The sequence below is a fragment of the Chanos chanos genome, chromosome 13, assembly GCF_902362185.1.
Source record: "Chanos chanos chromosome 13, fChaCha1.1, whole genome shotgun sequence".
NCBI classification, from domain to species: Eukaryota; Metazoa; Chordata; class Actinopteri; order Gonorynchiformes; family Chanidae; genus Chanos; species Chanos chanos.
In genome coordinates, this window is record NC_044507.1 from 7,758,953 (window position 1) to 7,780,310 (window position 21,358).

The 21,358-nt window shown below is 41.6% G+C and overlaps 2 protein-coding genes across 2 annotated transcripts; both read right to left on the reverse strand.

Moving 5' to 3' along the window:
• Positions 1–557: 557 nt before the first annotated feature.
• On the reverse strand, positions 558–7,759 carry sstr5 (somatostatin receptor 5). Its single transcript, XM_030790593.1, has 3 exons — positions 7,694–7,759; positions 2,349–3,467; positions 558–566 (listed from the first exon to the last, which is right to left on the reverse strand). The coding sequence occupies exons 1-3, from the start codon at positions 7,757–7,759 to the stop codon at positions 558–560; spliced, it is 1,194 nt and encodes a 397-aa protein (XP_030646453.1).
• A 12,422-nt stretch (positions 7,760–20,181) lies between these two features.
• Positions 20,182–21,027, reverse strand: LOC115827049 (myeloid-associated differentiation marker homolog). The gene has a single exon (XM_030791003.1). The coding sequence runs from the start codon at positions 21,025–21,027 to the stop codon at positions 20,182–20,184; it is 846 nt and encodes a 281-aa protein (XP_030646863.1).
• Positions 21,028–21,358: the final 331 nt, after the last annotated feature.

Sequence of the window (21,358 nt, forward strand, 5' to 3'; positions counted from 1 at the left end):
AAGGACCAGTGAAACCATTTAAGTCAGCAAAGAGACCTGAGGCTACTACACAACTCAAGGAAGAAAAGAGTAAATGACCTAAAACACACACACACACACACACACACACACACACACACTGAAGAAATGACCTGATCCAAAGTCATAAAACACTCAATAAACTCAAAAACATTCAATCAGGTGTGGCTTTATAAGTCTGAGAACCATTACAACTTTTCTTAGAACAAATAAAGAAAACATTTTTTACACAGAAATCACAACAGTTTCATGTAAAAACAGACACTTCTTTGTCAGATATTTATTAAGTGACATTTTTATGACAGTTGTACATTAAAAGAGTGGGGGAGGTTTTGCTTTACACTGAGCTGCTAATACAATACCACAGTAAATACTTCTTTACCGCAACAGAACGCTGTGGTGGGTTACAGGAATATTGTAACTTTACATCCTAAAGGGTGAGGATATGTTTCTTTTTTATTTTACCAGGAATAGTTTGCCTGGTTTTGTACCCTGGCTACCATTTTGTTCAGATGCTGGGAAGAGAGTGTAGACTCTGTTCACTTCAACTAAAACAACACATGACACAAGAGGGAGCGCATCACAAAATCTTTATACTGGTCAGCTTCGGGAAGGGGATTCAACAATGACAAGCTTGCACCACCGCTACAATCCAAATAAAGGAATGTTCCAGAACACCTGGATCCCAGCAGTAACAGAAACACATTTACAGCCTTAAATAAATAATAGACGTCGGCACAAAAAAAAGAAAAAAAAAAGAGAGAGAGAGATGTGATCTTGGGGCTCGACAAGACCCGTATGTCCAACATAATACCGCTGATTTCTCCAAGGAGATGGTTCCAACTCCCCAAAGAAACTGTTTTTGCTTTTTAAGACGTCTGTAAGATCACTTAAACAGCTTCCTAGCCAACGGACAGTCCCAGTGATGCACAAGGACAAAGGGAATTTTCTGTCACAAGGGTCTCCGAAGGGCTTTAAGAGTTCTCAAAATTTTGTCTTTTTCTGTCACAAGAGTCTCCAAAGAGCTTTGAGAGTTCTCAAAAGTCCAAGGCTGGAACAGTTCCCAAGATTTCCACGACTCGTCATGCCTGAAATAACATCCTTATGACCTCTCGTAGGGAAGGTTTTAACTTTTCCGTTGAGGTTCACGCTCTCCCCGAGAGTACAGCTTTGATCTGACTGCCCTCTGTCTGGAAGAAGCTTTTCTGTCCTTGTCACAGAACACTATTAAGGACAGGTGAAATTGTTCACATTGTTTATTTGTTTTGTTTTTTTTTTTTCTTATATTGTTGTCGCTGTTTTACAACAGACCGATCTGAAGGGTACTGGGCGAATGGAACTGCTGAGAGAACTGTTTAACATGCTCTCAAACATCTGCATTCTCAGACTGTTTGCAGGTGTGAGAGGAGGGCCTCCTTCATATGGACGACTGTCCAATCTCCTGATTTTCAATGGGTAACAATTCTATCTTGGCATTGGCAACAGTATCCATGGTAGTACACTGAAAGCACAACAGCACAGCTTTAGAATTTGTAACAGTTCATATTACATAGATTATCACAGAAAAAGGTTTTTTTTCTCCTTCTTCTTCTCTCAGAGACTTTTTAATGTAACTTTATCTATGCTAAGTATATAGATATTTCAGATGTTTTTGGAGAACTCTGGTCAATGTAGCTCTTATCGTTGCTGGCATTAAGCCAGATTGGTAGCACCAAACAGTGTATTTGGCTCTTGATTAGAACTGCAGGGTTCAGAGGTCATTGGTATATTTAGTTTTGATGAACTGTCAAATACTGACAGCATTCTCCAGGTGACTGCCAGAGGATCAGTCACAGGAACATTCTTTATATGGTCTAGGTCTCACACCTCTTTCTCAGTCCCTCTCTCTCTCTCTCTTTCTCTGTCTCTGCCTCTCTGTCTCTCTCTCCCTCTCGCTGCACACATACACATTCTCACACACAGAACCACACACAGACCCAACCACACACACACACACACACACACACATACATCTACTATAAATGCATGGTCAAAAGGTCCTAATTAAACCTTGACTTCAAAATCAAAAGTTCAAATCAATAAAAGACTGTCCTACATTCCCACTTAAAGCCTAAATATGCGCAGCGTTGCTCACAGCTGGAAACAATCCCTCTGCCATGAATTATATTAACCCAGAAATATTCTTGGAGCTCTGCTTGCGTCTAAATCATGATTAATGGCCGTGCTCATATTGTGTTTGTATTTTTCATGTATTTTATTTTGTACTTTAGATCAGTCCACTATCCTTTTCCATTGATCTGTGATGGACAGAATTCAAATAAGAGACTCACTTGGTTGTTCTGGTGATATCCATTGAAGTCCATGGCTCTTGGGGTAAAGCATGGGTCATGTGCACTTGGCCTGGTCGCGCGAATTTGACCAGGATCTCCATCTCTGACCCCGTTGGCCTTGTGGACACAAAGAACTTTCCGGAAGCTCTGCTTGAAGTTCTCAGAGAGGAAGCCGTACAGCAAAGGGTTGGCACAGCTGTTTACGTAGGTCAAGATGACCGCCAGGAAGTAGATTCCAGCTATGAGGCTGGTCTCGGGCAGGGTGATAATGAGGTTGACGATGTTAAGAATGAAGAACGGTAGCCAGCACAGCACAAAGATGACTACGATGATCACCACCATGCGCGTCACCTTCCTCTCCGACTTACGCCGTCTGGTGAGTCCTGCCCGCGCCCTGGCAGACTTGACTTTAATCACGATGAGGAGATAGCACATGGTAATGACCAGCAGGGGACAGAAAAAGCCCAGGATGGACGTGTAGAGGATAAAAACTGTAGACCACAGGTTGTTGGGCTCAGGCCAGCTCATGTTACAGGTGTTGAGATCCTCCTGTACGTCAGAAAAGATGATGACTGGCAGCGAGAGCAGGCACGACAGAGCCCACACTAAGGCGTTGATGATCTTGGCCGTTCTCGGACGCCGCCACTTGGTGCTGCGGATGGGATGCACCACGGCCATGTAACGATCGATACTCATAACAGTGAGGCAGAACGTGCTGGTGAACTGACTGATCGAGTCCGCCCACATCACCACACTGCACAAGAAATCGCCAAACGGCCAATAGGAAAGGACATTGTGTGCGGTTTGAAAGGGAAGCCCAAGGATATAGAGTTCGTCAGCCACGGCCAAGTTTAGGATGTACATGTTGGTGACAGTCTTCATCTTGGCGTAACGCAACACAACGAAAATGGCCAGGGTGTTACCTATTAGGCCCAGGACAAACACGATGAGGTATATCACAGACATTATCTTTGTAGTGCTGGCCACGAAGGCCCTTGTAACATTACTGTTATTATTGTCTGTTTGCATCGGTACGGTGGAGGACTGGTTTGGGTCACCGGGGTATGACATGAACATTTGGACCTCCATTTCTGGACTGCAGCTGGTGGGATCTCTGGGCTGGTGGGCGTTGGAGATTCTGGGTCACAGATGAGTGAGGCTCGTTAGACTGAAAATACAGAAACGCAGAGTATAAACCTTACATAATGCACTGTTGAAAATCTGACTTTGACCAAATATCTAGTGAAATGTGCTCACTAGTGAATTTTGCAAACGTATGTACATGCACAGAGCCAACACACAGTTCTATGTAATAATAACAACACAGATTTTTTTTTTTGGAAACATTCTGCAAACAAAACTTGATATTAAAAAAGCCTAAAGGGCCTCAGGCTATTTCAGCACAAGACATGTTACCACAGCGACCTTCAGCCAGGCGACTCTCTGTGAAAGTATCAAGGCTCCCCAATGCCCACCCCCCACACCATTCTCATACATAAATACAGCAAACTTGTAAACAACATCTGTAAGAACCAGTTTCATGAGTGCATACATCATTTTTGCTCGTACGGATCATCCTTTGGAAGTTTAAACACGCAGGTGATTCAGTATTGGTGTGCAGTATTATGTATGTACAGGTCACGTCATTACTTTGGAAATTTGACATTTGCTATTGATGTATAAGAATCTGTGAAAACAGCGTATGGAAGAAGGCATAAACATGTACTCATGCATTACTGTCAACAAAAGTTTTGCTTCAGTCAGCCCCCAAATGTCATCCCCAGTTTATACTTTTGCATCGCATGCTGACTGCTATTCATTTCTAGGCGGGATAAATACAGGTGTATTGAAGTGCAGTTAAATGCTTTATTTAACCACAGTGTGTCTGTTATGCACACCTGCTCTTTTTAACGGCTATGACATCATTGTAAAAGAGACAAGTATACCATGCTGTACACCAACCTACTCCTGGGGTAGGTAGTTTGCTCCAGGCTAGAGGAATGGTAGAGACAGTAGAAACAACAGCAATCCAGAGGACACCCAGAGGTTACTTGTCTCTGACTTAATGCCCCCCCTCCATCTTCTGGTGTGAAAACCCAACCCGCTGAATTACTACTGTGTGCTGTATACCTTGTTGGTTGTACGTTTATAAAGTAACAAAACATGTCTCTTTTATTATTGTTATTTTACTTTGGCTGAGCTTCTTGTTCGTGTTGTGTGTTTGTATTTCTCATTGTTTGCTGGGTTTCTTTCAGAGTCACGTCCACCAAGATAGAGTTTCTACATACTTGCCACATGGCTCTGACCCGATAGTCGGGGGTGTTTGTATCCTAACCATCAGTATCCAAGGGTTTACGTTTTACTAGACTCACATAGCAAAAGTTACCCACCTCACATGTCCCTCGCATTGCTCAATCTGATGCAGTTTGAGCAATGGTCCGTAGGATCACATCTGTTATAGACTCAGAGAAAATCTCCGTTACACTGACTTCAGTGACCTTGACCTAAGTGGCTAGTTTCCTTGACCGCGAGGCACGGTAGGTTGCAAACAACAGATTCAGTTGCAGAAATATAATGGCTGACGCTGAAATTCAGTGGACCGTGAGTGAAAACAAAGGGGTAACGATGTTGCTGTTGTGAGTACAAACAATTCGTCGCAAAGCAGAGATCAATTCGCAGAAACTATTTGGAATTTATCAATGTTTTCAAAGTCGACAGTCGCAGCTTTACACGTGCTAATATTTCCATACATGTTATTTATTAATACCCGACATGAATTGCTCCTGTAGAAAACTACAGCTAACAAAAGTATATTGATTACGTAAAGAAAAAATAGCAGGATGCAATTTGCATCAACATCACAAAACTTCCAAAGTAACGTCACAATTTTCATAGTTATTGAAAACGTTTGAGCGTGAGAAAGCTTTTGCACTGTGGCATCTCCCTCCTAATGTGTTGCACATTTTCCCCCCGATGAGCAGTTTATCAATTCGACATGACATGCTCATAGCCAAGTCTGGCATTCCTTTTAACAATTCTGTCCAACATATTGTATTACATTACATTTCAGAAGAGATTTTTTAGGAAGTTGGAGCGGAGTTTTCCTCGGCTAGATCCAAGGTTCTGCATATTTGGCTGATATACCGTTGCATTTTTCTCCCAAGTTTCGCAATAAATTATTGTGTGCTCCGTAAGCTGCGGAGTGCGCCTCAGCTTGATAAAGGCTAAAGTGTCTTGAGCGACAGACTTGTTATTGACTTAACTGACTTTTATATCTTACAGTGGTTGCCAGTCTATTGATTTTGTACGGTCTGGATTTGAAAGGTGAAACGAACCTGTGGTTTAAGCGCTGTCCATGGTACTCGGAGTTTTGTTCGGTTCGGTTTGCGTTCCACTTCTCTCCGTCACGTCTCTTTGAAGTGCAGTCCCGGAGACTATAAACACTGCTACGGAAACAGGGTCTATGAAGAGTTCCGAAAATCCGACAGGAGAACTTGTGGAGGAATTCCACTTACTCGGACATACTCATTTCTCTTGGGACGGAAATAACCACTACACGCTCCGGAAAAATAGATATCCCATTACTGAGGAATTCTGTCTTTCTGTGCGAACTTGTGCAAAAAAAGTCCTTATAAGTCATTTTGTCGTTACGATATAAACATGTCTGTCCAACATTTCATAAGCCTTTCTGTAAGAAAATATTTTTTTGCTCTTTATAGTAATCCCTTGGCTCTCAGTGTGGACAGAGCTGTGCATGAAGTTATGTTGTAGTGTTGAGAGCCTTCTCGAGTACGGTGCGATGGGGAGACAGTTTGCAGTAGGGCTGGTCTACGCTAGTATTTATCAAGCTGAATAACAAGAAGCCTCACACGTCACAGTGTGTCTGCGCAGGTTTCGACCTCTGTCTTCGCTACCAGTCAGTCTGCCTCCACGAAAGTTACACAAGCAAAGCACTTCTTACAAGAAGGGGTTCCTAAGATTTTAATTTGGATTCTTCTTCTTCTTCTTTTTCCTCTTCTTCTTCTTCTTCTTCTTCTTCTTCCTCTTTCATCACTTTATTTCTCTGTCTGTAAGGGCATTGTCAGCAATGATAAAACATTGTCGCGTTTTTAAGACAACGTCATGGGCTGCGCGAAAGGTATTTAAACACACTGAATATCTGTGTAAAAGAAATAGGCCTAATATGTTGATTAGTATTATTTTTATCATTTATTTTAGCATTTTAATCTCACTCTGTGTTAAGATACAGACAGGCATTTTGTACCTTTGGACGTTTTTCAATAGTGTTTGACTGTTTCGATAGCCCAAACTCGCTGTAGACTTTTGTTGTGAGAAAACACATTAGTACTTTGGCCAATGAAACTAACTGAGTGTTTTCTGATACCATTAGGAATGGAATTGCTTGCAGTTTTCTGTTTCTCTGCCCTCAGTCCTTCCCATAAGGCAAAACAAAATAAAAAAAAAATCCTCAAATTCTGACGGGGGGGGGAAATGTGAGTGAGTGAGTGAGTGAGTTTTGAACCCTGGTTCTCTCCTCTGGCTGAGGTCCAGATACCTGATCATCTCCTGAGGATTAATGAGGGGCTATGGGGCTATGATTTGAAAAAGTGTGTGACTTGCTGAATTTTTAAAGGGTTTTGCACGAAAAAAGGAGAAAAACCTCTCTCACGTATATAGTAATTGTTTAGAAATATTAAAAAAAAAAGCAGAAAGAAAGGGAAGACAAAAGGAACAGAAAGAGTCATAGTGTAATTAAAGGAGAGATGAGAATGAAAGAGTGGAGGTTACATCTGACGAACATTGTACAGACAGAAGGATTCAGAGAGATAGTAAAACTAAACCTTTGCATATCAAGCTGTAACAGTGATAATGATGTCACAGTGCCTCTGTATGTAATTTGAATGGATCCAACTTTCAGTCCACTTTCATGGAACAACCTCCTTTTATTCATGCTGAGGAGACCTTGCCGGCAGAAGGAAACCTGCCGGAGAAGCTCCCTGCTCTGGTAGATTATAAGCATCATCTAGTGTCTGTCTGTGTGGGCTTCTCCGTGTTCCAGCATCTGTCACTCTGATAAATGACCTGATTTGTTGGAGTGCTGATGCTACTGCCCTGGAGACAGAACATTAATGAACAAAAGACACCCCCACAGAAAGTCACAAGTCAGGGGACGCGGAGGGCTTCCGTTCATTGGTTTGCAGGTCGGCAGCTGGGATTTCGGCTTGACTGAGGAAGCTGTCTCGTCGTGCGGTTTCCTTCGCGCGCCACTCTCGACCCACATCAGTTTGGGCAAATCAAGCGCATTTGTGAGAGTATGTGTGTAAACAGTAAACTCTATTACTGACCTGAGATGGGGGCTCGTCCCTCAGGAAACTGCTGACATTACAGAGAACCAGAGTGACGGGGTTCATTGCTTTACTAACTCCTTTACAAGGTTGCCGGCCACACAGACAGCCTCCTCTAGCCCTTAAACACAGGCTGTCACTGCATGCCCCACCAGTCAGTGCATTCGGATCCTGTTCTGTCCCTACACCACTTATAACTGCCCTGGTTACTTATCCCAAGTGAGCATAGGAGCACATAGTAATAGCTCAGAGCGCATCATGATTTTTTACTTTGTGATGTCTTTTGTGTATATGTACCACTGCGTGCTCTTGAACGCGTGAGAATGCGTTGGAACATGGTATTTTTAGAACATGTATTCATGTAGTGATATTGAAACATCTAGGTAATTTTACAGCTCAAATGCTGCTACCTCTGACACCTTCTTTTATAAAAGTGAAGTATTCTGAAATGTGACTACCGTTAGCTCTTGACTCTGGTGGCCTCTCTGACACAGAGTTTGGTGTGGATCGATATGAGAAGGCATCTCGCTTAACCTGAAGGAGAATGACTTGTGCAAGGAGGAATACAGAAGGGTATATCTACTTACATTGAAAAATCAATATTGTAATGGTGTTTATAAAGAGACAGAGAGAGAAGCCAAGGCAATTGAGTCACTGTGGAGATCAATCCATGGAGAAAAATAAAGAGGAAACTTGAAAAAAAAGCTGGCTGAAAAGTAGAATGGAATCACTGAGATGTATACAAAGACATTGCTACAGACTGAAAGAGAAAATATTTGAAAGTCTTCAGAGAGATGGCAATGGAACCGCAGAAACCATGTGAGCTCCTGTAAAACTCCTGCGTGTGCCATTGTACAGTTTAAAAAATATACAGAAAGTGATCTTGTCTGTACGCTGTGTGCCCCAGGCTGTGGTCAGGGAGCTTGCAGTAGGAAAAGCACAGTGGCGGGTGAACTCCACTTTCTCTGCCATGATAGCTTTACACGCATGAGTTGTTGTGACAACACTTTCACCCTGTGTCCACGTTTGGAGAGTCATTAAGGTTGTGCCACTCGCTCTCCGTATCTTTGGTCCACCTGTTCTGCCAGATCCATCTCTGTAGATTTCCATCTGAATCAGTCAAGGACTGTAAGGCACTCCTTTGAAATATTCCATGTTTTGTGGTGAAGTCAAACAAAAAACATCGTGCGCACAGCATGTACATGTACTCGGCCAAAAAGGAAAAACTGCCTTTTTTTGTTTCACTCAACACAGTCAATTAAGCATATAGATAAGTCATCGAAGGTTTGAGCATGTGTGTGTGCATGTGTTTGTGTTTGTGTGTGTGTGTGTGTGTGTGTGTGTGTGTGAGAGAGAGAGAGACAGAGACCGAGAGAGGATGTACCAAAACTCTACCCTTAGAGAGAATATATTTTTGTGTAGTGATAGAGAAACGTAAGAATGGATTTGCATGAGTTTAGCTTGAACAAACTTTAAATCAAAGTGCGTCAGCTTTCAGTAGCCACTGCTGAATAATTCAAAATGGAGTGTGGAGAGAGCATACTGAAATCTGCAACTTAGCAACAACATAACAATAACAATGAGTATCTCGCTTTTCCCTAATGTGTTCTTTCCTTTTTTTTTTTTAATTGAACTTTTCTGGGTTGTTCACCAGTGTTGACAAATGTCTGAGGCAAACAAAAGCCGACAGACACATAGATTTTGTCACTGTTTGTAAGATATGCCAATAACAAAAGTGGACATTCATTATTACTGATGTTTTTGAGTAGAGCTCTAGAGTGCGCCTCTTGGTTTCTGTGTTTCTCAAGATTTTGGAGGAAGTGCTAAGGGAACAAGAAATCTACTTTACATTTTCTCAGATTTTGGACTCCTGTCAGCAGCAGCTATGCTGAAATGCTTTGTGTCAGGAAAATTCTAGAAGGACGTCGGGATGAGCAAACACATAGACAGCCTAGGGATAGTTGGATTGGTTTTCGCCTTTAACCGTGAGAGGGCTGACGAGAAACCCTGAAGTCTTGAGTAAACTTCAGCAGGATTGGAGAGGAGTGCAGGAATAGATTCACGTGAAAAAAGGACAGGTCTGTTTATCTATTCTGAATGAACAGTCTGCTCAAAGCCTGTCTATGTTTTATACATCGACAAACCTCAGGCACCAAATTCCATCTGCACATCCAGCCTGGATGATGTTTTATGATCTAGAGATAAATGGAATGGATGTCTATGAATCACACACACACACACACACACACACACACACACACACACACACACTCAAACACACACAGGGTACATAATGTGTGGCTGTTACCCATTAGCTGGTGTTTTCAGACTTTGCTCTGTGTAATTTTGCTGTTGATGTTATTCTTTTGTGTAATTGCTGCTGTCCTGTGTCCTGCGTGATGGCTTCACAAAGTGTGAACACAACGATTTTCTCCTGTGTTTATGGTCTAAAATTAGGCTAGTAATGTTAATGACTGAATGCTGTTTTAACATCCAAGATTAAATGTAAAAAAAAAACAAAAAAAACAGTATGTTTGTTTTAAGTGTAGTTCTCAGAAATGTTAAAAGACAGTTTAGATAACTACAGTAATATGTTATACAGCCTCTCAGAAGTGATTTATGAACCCTGCTGTTCATCCTTTCAATCATACTGATTGTCTCTCTAGGTTATTGCGTTACAGTAATGTTCTGAAAGTGTCTTTTTGAGGCACAAAGGTCACTTTCTTTCAGATCTGAATTCCGATGCTTCCCTTTGATGTTTACATTGGGGTGTGTCTGTTTGACAATAGAAGAGGCAGACTGCTTCCATATAACCTCAGCTTGGGGGACAAGTCAGTCAGAACAGGATACTTATGTCTTATTGCACCCATGATACATGAGTCTATATAGTTTATACACACTTGCACGTGTGTGTGTGTGTGTGTGTGTGTGTGCGCGTGCGTGCGTGCGTGTGTGTGTGTGCGTGTGTGTGTGTGTGAGTAGTAGGAGTAGTAGCAGTAGCAGTGGTAGTCTGAAGTATACTTTCCACGGTGTTCACAGCCATATAAGCAGTAACAGCTCTTTGGTAACATAGTAACAGCTATGGTAACGCGCCGTCAAGATGGCCGTCGTTCTCTGAGCTCTTCCTTAACTTTAATTTTTTTCTTAAATTTATTCACACTGTTTTATGCAACAGCTCTTTGCTGTCCTGCTGCCTGATGATAAACTGTTTGACGGACAGGCCAACAATTAGTTGCACGTTTCGGGTCAGAATGAATGCAACAGCTGCTGTGGCATCTGTCACAATGCATCAGTTCAGAGAGAGTGAAATGCCACTGCCCATGTTTCTCTGGTCTATTTTCACAGGACAAACTAAATGATTTAGCGGGAACAGATCAGAATGCAACTGGTATTGCATGTTGTTACTGCTGTCTCTGCACTTCCACAAGGCTGTTTCACTTCCGGTGGAACTGAATGTGAGTTGAAGATGTTGTTACATTTCTGTGTGTGTGTGTGTGTGTGTGTGTGTGTTGCTCTTCACAATGCCGTGTTTCCTCCTTCAGGTCTCAAGTGGACTCTTACATTAGCCTCTTATTGCCATCAGGTCCAGCCTGTGGTCAGTGTCTGTGTGTCTGAATATGTGTGTCTGTTCACTTAGGAAAAGACAGGTGGCAGCAGTGAGTCTAGAAAGGTGCACTGTAAAGTTCTCGAGGTTTTTACTACTGAGTCTCTCCAGTTCTTTACTGTGATTGCAAAGGACACAGAAACACCACACACAAAATCTAAACCCCCACAGTCTTCTGGCAACACAAAACTTAATATTGAACAAGGAGTATAATTTTGCTTTGGTTTTTTTTTTGTTTTTTTTTTTCCTTACTCACAGAAACAGTTTTCATTACCACTGTCTAAAACACACACACACACACACACACACACCCCTTCACTCTGTACTTAAATGCACTTAACCTTCAATTTTTAGTCACCTCACCGAAAGCCTGTAATTGCCTGTAGCGTCTATTTTTTATCCACTCCTTTTATTCATTACTCTGTCTTATTGTTTATGGACTGTATCTTGAGCCCTGTGTTTCAAGAGAATTTTACAAATGTATAAACAAAAATAGCATTTCCAAAATGCTAAAAAAAAAAATATTTTGTTGTTTTGCTAAAGATTCATAGAGGTCAGTGGTTTTTCAGCTACTTGTGAAGATGCTGTGATTTATTCGTGGACATTCGGTCATGTTCTTCAAGGACATTTTTTTTTCTACACTGCTGGGAGGGACTAACTGCCACCTCCACTGTTTAGCCCACGGGATGAAACACACTTAATACGTGTGAGATGCTCTCACACGTTCTGACAAACTATGTGAAGGGACTAATGACTCATCGAACGCTAAATTTAACCTGAGGTTTACGACTTTATTTAGCTCAGATTTTCCTGTATCTATCCTCTCTGGTCTCAGATAGGAGAATAAAGGGGGTCCTAAAGGACGTTATCTAATTTTTGATGTAACGGAGTGTAATCAGAGGAGCTTTGATGTCACTGAGCTGATGTAGTAGCATGTGTCAAGGTATGGAATCAGTAGAATGTTGACAGAAGAGAATGAAATCCACCCTCATTGGATATCCTCTGACCTTTGTCCATAGTGTTCTGCCGAGTCTAATGCTATGCCTCTTGGATGCTTCGCTAACCATGTCTTCTTTTTCTGTAAAAACCGAAACATGGAGTGTAAGTCTGAAATGTAATCAGAGTTATCAGAGAGGTGGACTGTTCTCTCTCTGGTGGCCAAGTAATTTAGCTGTGTTCGGTGTGATATAGGGGTAAGACTTTGTTAGATTAATGTCTGCATGTCCACATTCACTGAAAATAAAACAGATAACCGCTCTCTCTCTCTCTCTCTCTCTTTCTTTCCCTCCGACTCTCTCTCATTGTCTCTCTCTCTCTGTCTCTCTCCCTCTCTCTCTCACTCTCCCTCTCTCTCTCTTTCCCTCCCTCTGTCTCTCTTTCCCTCTCTCTCTCACTCGAGCGTGCAACGGTGTGATCCCTGATGTGATAGTGAAAGCTCTAGGTGTGAAAGACAGAGCAGTGTGAGAACACACATTAATGTCATAAATATGTACTAGTGTTTGGCAGATATAGCTTTATACCCTGCACAGAAACATGTGGAAAAGGCGATACTAAGCGCACAACCAGTTTTTGTTGTGTGGGGTTGTTATGACTAATGATGTTTACAAGGATCCAGATGATAACCTTGTTCAAATTAAAAGATGACGAGGGAAGGTCGCTTTCCTTAGTCTCATTTGGTAGACTCAAAACAAAACAAAACAAAACAGAAAGAAAACCCCAAGCAAACAAAAAAAACCTTGATTGCGTGTTATTATGTGTGTGTGTGTGTGTGTGCGTACATGAATTTGTATAATGCTACACCAAAGGCAAAAGCAGAGAATTCTTTCACAAAGAAAAGAAAGAAAAAGACAGATGTATTATCAGGGTATCTCACAGAGAGATCATTTTACATTTGCTGTCCCTAGAATGAACCAGAGACTTGTTTATAATTTTAGGATCAAGGCGGGGGGGGGTTAAATGAAAACACTGAAGAGGAGCGATCAGAGGAGTATTATAACATGAGGTTTGATTGCTCTCTTAATAGAGCCTGTAAGGCTGACTTTTAAACGTTTCAGAAACGTGCTGTATGTCCCTGGACTTTGTTCTCTGTCATCGTACCATCTATTGTTTCCCTGTGAAATGTTTTAGATCCGAGCTCAGTGTTTGTCTGGTGAGGTTAAACGTTATGCATTAAAATAAATAGCATATCCAGACCAGTCTCAAGTGCCTTACACTTACGACAGCCAAGATATTCTTTTTTTTTTCTTTCTTTTTTTCTACATTTTTACGGTTTGTGCTGATGTTAGCCATGATGTGTAGGATACATAGATGCAAGAGAATTTTAATCGAATAGATCAGATTGTCTCAGGCAATTAACTTTTCAGGACGCTGAAGTGAATGCAATGTCTGTACAATTTCTAATCTGTGCTGAGATCTTATCCACAGGGTCAATAGAACTGTACAAATCCACACTTTCAGTTTTTCTGAGCTTATAGATCATGCGCTTTAACTGAGTGTTTCTTCCTAACTGTCTTGATGACTTGAAGAGTCAGACAGTCGCGTCTTGATGACTCTTGGTATGGAAAAAAAAATGACAGCCAGTTATTCATTCATTTGTATGTTGTTTGACTGATGTTGGTGTGGATGAGGATCTGTCTCGGTTGAGAAAGCGCGGCAGGCGGAATGAGAAAACCGTGTCCACAGTGGAGACGATAACATTAATTACAGTCATGGCGGTCACCACAACCTGGCTATCCCACGGGCAGTGATCACAGTCCTTGGGCCGTGGGTTGGATCCAAAGCTGTGAACAGGCCATAGAATTGCTGGCGTCATTTACATAATCGCTGCTATCATGTTGCAGATGGCAACCATCTTTTCAAAGGAGAGGGATAAAGTGCAGGACCAAGGGAACATGGCGAAAAGGAGGATAAGGAGAGTGAGAATGAAAAATATGCTATAGACTGCAACACATCACTGCATCCAAGGATGCTACAAAAAGCCTGAGGGATCCAAATCAATGGTGCAGGCGCCGAAAATCTCCATGATCTTCAAGAGACCAGAAATGCCGCTTAGATGTCCACTTTTGTCTTCAGATGTGGTACGGGTGAGAAACGCATCTCCAGGATAGAGTCCACAACAAAACATGGATACGACCGCAATTGTACTTTCCATCAGAGAACGAAGTGAAGAGGACAGTGTAAATGACAGAAGCAGAAAACGCCATGAGAGAGGCCAACAAGGTGAAGGCGATGGTGAAATCGTTCCAGTTAATGGGTATCTTGGCATTGAAGCGGGTGAGTTCTATGATGAGGATGAAAAGGGGAAAAGAAGCAGCATAAACACCAGGTGAACAAGCACTAGACCCACTAGGAGGAGTTTACATAATCCGCTGATACCACCAAGCCCATGCAGGTGGCAGTTAGGACCACCTCAAGGATCCTCATGATTGAGATGATCAATTTCATGTTTGGATTAGCGATGGTTCAGTGCTGTTTTCCAACAAAGTATGAAGAAAATAATGAAAAAAAAAATAGATTAAGCGATCCCCTCCTTGGTTGTTCAGCGGGATTAACCAGACTCATGAGTTTCTTCTGTGTTGAATGCAAGCTTGACCACAGAGAATAATCCGTGGCTTTACTATCTGCTGTGTTTTATAGTCATCTCCAGGCACCTCATTGGTCACTGTTCCAATCTTATCAGATTAGCTCTGAACTTTTATCCAGAGTGAATCTCTCTCTGGAATTATGGCTTCAGAAACTGTGTAAAAAAATTACACTACCCCAAGAGAGATAGCAGAAAAGAAAGTGGGAAAGAGGGAGTGAAGGAGAAAGAGTACAGTTAATAGCTATGGTTATGACAGGGTAATTCAAATTTTTTGATATGGGTATTAGGTGATAAACATGGCATTGAAATACTGCATGTAATAAAGTATTGTTATAAAATATTGATCATTTTAACTGTTGAAAAAGAAACTAAAAATGCACACGTGCACGCACACACACACACACACACACACACACACACACACAATACACACACGCACACAAACACACACACAAAACTTAAGTTAATCTGAATATAGGTTAAGTCTCCCGCAAAAGAATGAGATTTTTTAGATTAATAATGAGATTTTTATGAGCTGTCAGAAAAATAATTTAATTTAAACGTAAATGAGCTCTTATCAGAGAATAAAATATCACATGCTAGTGATGTCATAATTTACTTTGGAGAAGAGAGAGTGTTGTCTTTGGTCAGAACTGTCGATACTGTTCAGTATTTGCCCACTCATTTATTCAGGGGCTTATGACTGTTACCATGAGTACACATGGAAAGCTGTAACTTTTTAAGTTCGCAATTGACAGTGCTTGGGAGGCATGAAGTTTCCTGGAGTTAGCAGCACATTACCGAAGATTCATCTTGAAGTGACCATTTATCCTAATTTTCCATTTGTAAGCCACAATTGGTGTTGACTAGGGAATCTCCTGACGCTTGATTGTTGCAAAAATGAGGTCCAACGGGATTTCCAAAATTAACTTCTGGTTTATTACATGCTTGAAATGTTACAGGTCATTTAACCAGCAAAATAAAATTAAATTAAAGTAGATATAAGAAAAATAGAAAATACTAAGGCACAGGAAAAAAATAAGCCAGCAACTACAAGGTCAAAAGCTGTGTGCTCCTAGTCAGCCACACCCTCTGCCTCCTCCTTTTCTTATTTAAAGACCTTTTGACCTGTAGAGGGCACATACTCACAGAGCAGAAATACAAAAGAATTTATTCATTTAAGCATTATAATAAATGATCAAATAAATGGCTCCTACACATCTAGTTCTGGAGATAAACACTATCCACCAGATCAGCTCAATAAGAAGAGGTGACCATTCCTATCAAATACGATTTGCATATCGTGTGGGAACTGACACATTTGAAATATTACCTCGAGCACTCACCTAAAACCCTTTCTGACTCTCTCAAACCCTCAGTGAAAATTCATTCTGGACACAGATACCGGAAATGTGGGAATGAGGGCTGTCCTGTTGAGGTGGGGAACGGAAGGGAGCCCTAAGATGAATGGACTGTTAATAAACCATTCAACGCTTTACTGCAGTGGTCACTCAAGTCCAAGGGTCTAGACTAGTGTTTGTCATTTTACTTAGGTATCAGTAGAGTATAACTTCTCCACTGAGCACAGAGGAGGTAAAAGCCAAGGCAGTGCTGTTACACTCTCCTGACCAGCCGGGACACTGATTTGCCTCTGGAGCCATTTGCGAGAGTAGCAGCAGGCGCTCTCTATGCCACAGGCTCTTAAAACCACTTCACATTCTCCTGTGGGTTCTTACCCCAACTGAGACAATCCACAGCAGCAGGTAGGAGGCATTTGGCCAATGTTCACCCATTATCAATGTTCTGTGTGATAGGAGTAGGGTGGGTGGATGATTGCTTGATGGCTGATGGTCCAGCAATTGCTGCCGCGCCAGGAAATGCACGGAATGCTAGTTCGTCTGTGTGCATGTGCATGCACTTGCTTTTTGGTCCCTCCCTTCCTCCTCCTGACAGGTTGATCCACCCACAACACCGGTGATTCTGATAATGAGTTGCTTGTTGGGATTGGTGTGGATAAAGGTGGGGACAAGGAGAAGTGCCTGACAGAAGATACATTGGTGTTGGACTCATTCCTGTTGATACCAGACAGACCTGGCTCTTGATGTTGCAGGAACTTGTTGTTGCAGTATCAGTAACAATTGAAGTGGTTGTTGTGAGCAAGTTGCTCTTCAGGCTTTTACAGTGGTGTAGGCTGTTTGTGCTGTTGCCCAAACATTGTACATATTAAATAGTGTAAATAGATTAACATCCATTCTAGTAAGGGAGCGGTAAAAGGTAGTGGCTGTGTTATTTAACTGCACAATTTTCTTCTCTTTGTGTTAGAGAGGGAGATAGGTATCAGAGGAAACCATGCCATAGTATCACATTTTTACGTTTAGATAATTAGTCATAGTTTCAATTTAGTCAGTTTTGAGGAATAAATCTTTCTTCCCTGATTTCATACCATTTATGATTTTCCTACGATCAGCACTTTACCATGGAAAACTTCCTCCATTTTTGCGAAGTGGAGATGGATTTAGCAACAACTCCATGTCCAGCAATCAAACTCTGGCGGTTTCAAGCAAATCAATGAACTGTCTGAGAAGAGACGAGTCACATTACCTGAGTGTCATGGCAAAAGCCGTTTTTAGAGTTGACAGAGCATTAAGCATTAACAGTTCACAGAGCTTACATTAACTTGTTCCTTAAATCTTGGAAAAGTTTTGTCATCTTGACTTGTACTTACCCAATAACATCATCATAAGCCTTAGTAAGAGGCTGCTAGAACAGTAGCCAATCTTAATATTGATGTCAGTGAAATGTTTTGTGATCATCTTAGACTGTCCGTTTCCACTGCGTCCATGCTAGTCCTCTTTGAGTTGTCAGTATCAGTCTAAATTGTCATTGTAGCTTCTTCCTCCCTACTACCCCACTTTGTTCATTTTCATCCTTTAGAGAGTTTAGGTATAGAGCTTTTCATGTAGTTTTCATACTTTCGGTCTATTTTTCCGCAGGCCATAAGCACTGCATCAGAACTGGTTAAAAACTTTATTTTGTCTCTAGGCATGTTCTATAGCATAAAACAGCAACCAGGCTATGAAACTGCTATGTTTTTATTAACATGACAAGACCAAAGGCCCATATCTTGTGCTCCAAGACAACAAACACGTTTAATGTCAGCAAGCGTGGTTTCAATCTGATGGACTGCAGTCTTACATCATTACAATGTTCTGAAACTGCACTCCTCGCCACGCCCGGAGTGAAAGGACGTGAAGTGAAGGAGAGGACGTTTCAAGACTCAAGGAACTCTCGTACTGGAAGCCAAAGAGAGAAAAAAATAGAGCGTTTTTGTTCAAACGAAAAACAAAATACATTCTCAGAGCATCTCAAGAAAGAGTTCACTCGTTATAATTTTGCATTTTATTTCACCATGAAATGCATTTATTAATTAAAGTCCTCCTTTTCAAACAGAGTGCAGGGTTAAACGAAGACACAGAAACAGAACTAAGGAACGGATGGAAGCATGTCAGTTTTCAATTGCGCTTTGCCTTTTATGGCATTGTTACAAACACTTCTGAAACTGAACTTTGCTCTGTGGCTGAGGCCCAACTGTCAGTGAGCCAGCTATTGTTTTTAGTGAAATGCTTTGAATCTGAGGAAACCTATGAAAAACCTTTCCTGAATGTGTTAGTTGAATAGCTCCCTAACAAAACATAAAGCTACAAAATAAACACTTGCGTATGCTTTCTTTCTTTGCTCTCAGTCTGTGAATTTCTCCAGGTTAATGACTGAGCTGCCACAAACAATATGACACTTTTGGTCAGTAAATTTGCATGGCATCAGACAGAACTAAAGACAGAGTTGAATTACTCTCTCTCCTGTTCATTTCTTTAAGTATATCAAGTGACTAATGTACTCAGTCACAATTACTCCACAATGTAAATGCCACTGAGTGTCAGGTAACACACCCTTTTTTCACATTTTCAGTGTGACTCTCCTCTAATGAGACATGTGGGAGTTTTGCCTGACACTTACTGAGACTAATGAATTGGATGACCCGTCGAATGAACCCAGCAGAGTAGCTATGAGCATAATCTATGTTTTGGGGTATTGAGAAAACAGGTGGATCTGACAGTTATTTCTGGAACAAACAGATCTGCAGCTAGATATTCACCACGGTTAAAATTAGGTCTCTTTCACATTTCAGTGCAACTTTAACTCAAAGATGTTGAGCAAATGTTTCGTTAAGAACGTTTCTAGTTGTGCTAAATGCACTTTTGAGAACCTCCCATCTTACAAAGTCTAGCAAGATGAGTAACATCTTTAAACACAGCCTTTAAAGGCAAGTTATTGCTCTTCTAGGTTCAAATGATGGAGTCATGAAGATGAACCACCCACATATATAGTGTAATAACTTTTATATCTTTTACATTATAAGGGTTTTCATGCCTTGAAGGTTTTCACAATGACAATGACATATCTTTCTTTTGGGAGACTTTGCAACCCAGGTACAATGACAAGGTACAATGACCACATTTATAGCCCCAATCTGATAGGGCATTTGTCAGAAACATTGTTTACTTTCTAGGATGGGGCTGGCCATTTTTGTAGACAATTTCCAACATTTGCAGTGGTCATGTAGGACTTTTTTGCAGTGTGGACATGCAGGAGATCGGAAAGTGAAAGTCCTGGCGTCATACTCCAGCGTAGCTCTAGCAAGAGGTTTGAACTTCAGTCACAAAAATGCTCTCCGGGTACGATCATTTGGATGAGCATTGGTGTGTGGGGAATCTGTGAATGCTGAGCTAATGTCAGCTGTGAAATTACTGTGTGGAAACAGATATGCCCCTGTTTCTATTTTTCTCAGAACAATTGATGTGGCTGCTGACAACACCTACATAAAAAGGTTAGTGATGGCACTGATTACCAAGACTACACATTAGTAAAAAGTTTTGCATAGTAATACCAGTTTGGGGATATGACAACTCCAAATTCAGAGTGCCACAAGCAATCACAAAACCCAAAACAAATGAAATCATTAACAGAGAGTCCCAGCTGGAGCTTGTGATGAGTTTCTTTTGTACGATTCCTCGTCTGTGATGAAGTGCTCTCTGTAGGTGTCATTGGAATTGTACAAAAACCCCAGCATCAGTCTCTCTGAGATCAAAGATTAACCATGTCTGGAGGATCATGAAGGAAGCCTGACATGAAGAATTGAGCAGGGCCAATGTTACGTTGTCCGATCTACTGATTTACTCTGAAACATTTGAAGCCCATTGTCTGGGTCGATTAATCGGCATTGCATGGAGGAAAAACCTGGTCCTACTCTCGGGAGAGGAAGACCAGGCGGATTGAATAAGCTGTGTCCAAGGAGTAAACGATGAGGTTTATTACGGTCATGAAAGTCACCACAACCAGATCATCCCAGGTGCAGTGATTACAGGGTGTGGGTCTTGCATTGTCCTGAAAGGCGTATAGTGGCCATAGAACCACTGCTGTCATGTACATCATTAGTGCCAGGATGTTGTAAACAATTGCCAGTTTGTCGAAGGAGAAAGGGAAGACAGAGGTCAACTTTGCAATGGTGAGGAGGATGATGAGGAGAGCGAAAATAAAACATAAAGAGTACACTGCCACACACCATTGAAGCCCAGGCAACTTTGAATACCTGATAGGATCTAAAGCAGTAAAAATAATGCAGGCCACAAAGGTTTCCAGGATCTTAAGCAGACCTGGAATGGTGGACAGGAATCCACTTATCTCCCCAGGTTTCCTGCTAGCCAGCCACACTTCCACAACGTAGAGTGCCAAACACACCCAGGAGATGGTTGCAGCTCCGATCATCCTACCATCCTTGGACTGATTGAAAAGGGTAGGGTAAATGACAGAAACAGCAAACAACATCAGTGAGGCCAGCATGGCAAAGGCGGAAGTGAAATCGTCCCAGGAAATGGGCACTTTGTCATGGAGGCGAGTGAACTCCATGATGAGGATGAAGAGGGTGAAGAAGCAGCAGAAACACCAGGTAAACATACACCAGGGCCAGTAGGAGGAGTTTTCACGAGCCACCGATGCCACCAGGCCGATGCAGATGCTCGTAAGGACAAACTCACAGATCCTCACAATACCAACAGGTAATGTCAAGGATCTCAAATCCAAGTTAACCATGGTGAGATCCAACAGCGCTCCTTTTTGCCTCTCCGACGTTCAGTTATGTCTTTTTCCGTATTCGCTATCGCGTTTGTGTCCAGGACTGACTGTCAAATCATCTTCTCAAGCATAGCTGATTCCATTAAGCATTCACTCATTCACTGTTCAGTAGTCTATGCACATGTAGAGCCACACCTCTCTACGCAATGTGTTCAAGAATATTCCTTTTCTTCCCTTGACCGTCTCAGACTCTTCCTTTCAGCTGTCTTGTTTCTCCTTCTCTGTTCATTCCATCAAAGTTCCATGCATTTTCTCATAAATAATGCAGAAATAAGCAGAAAATCACATG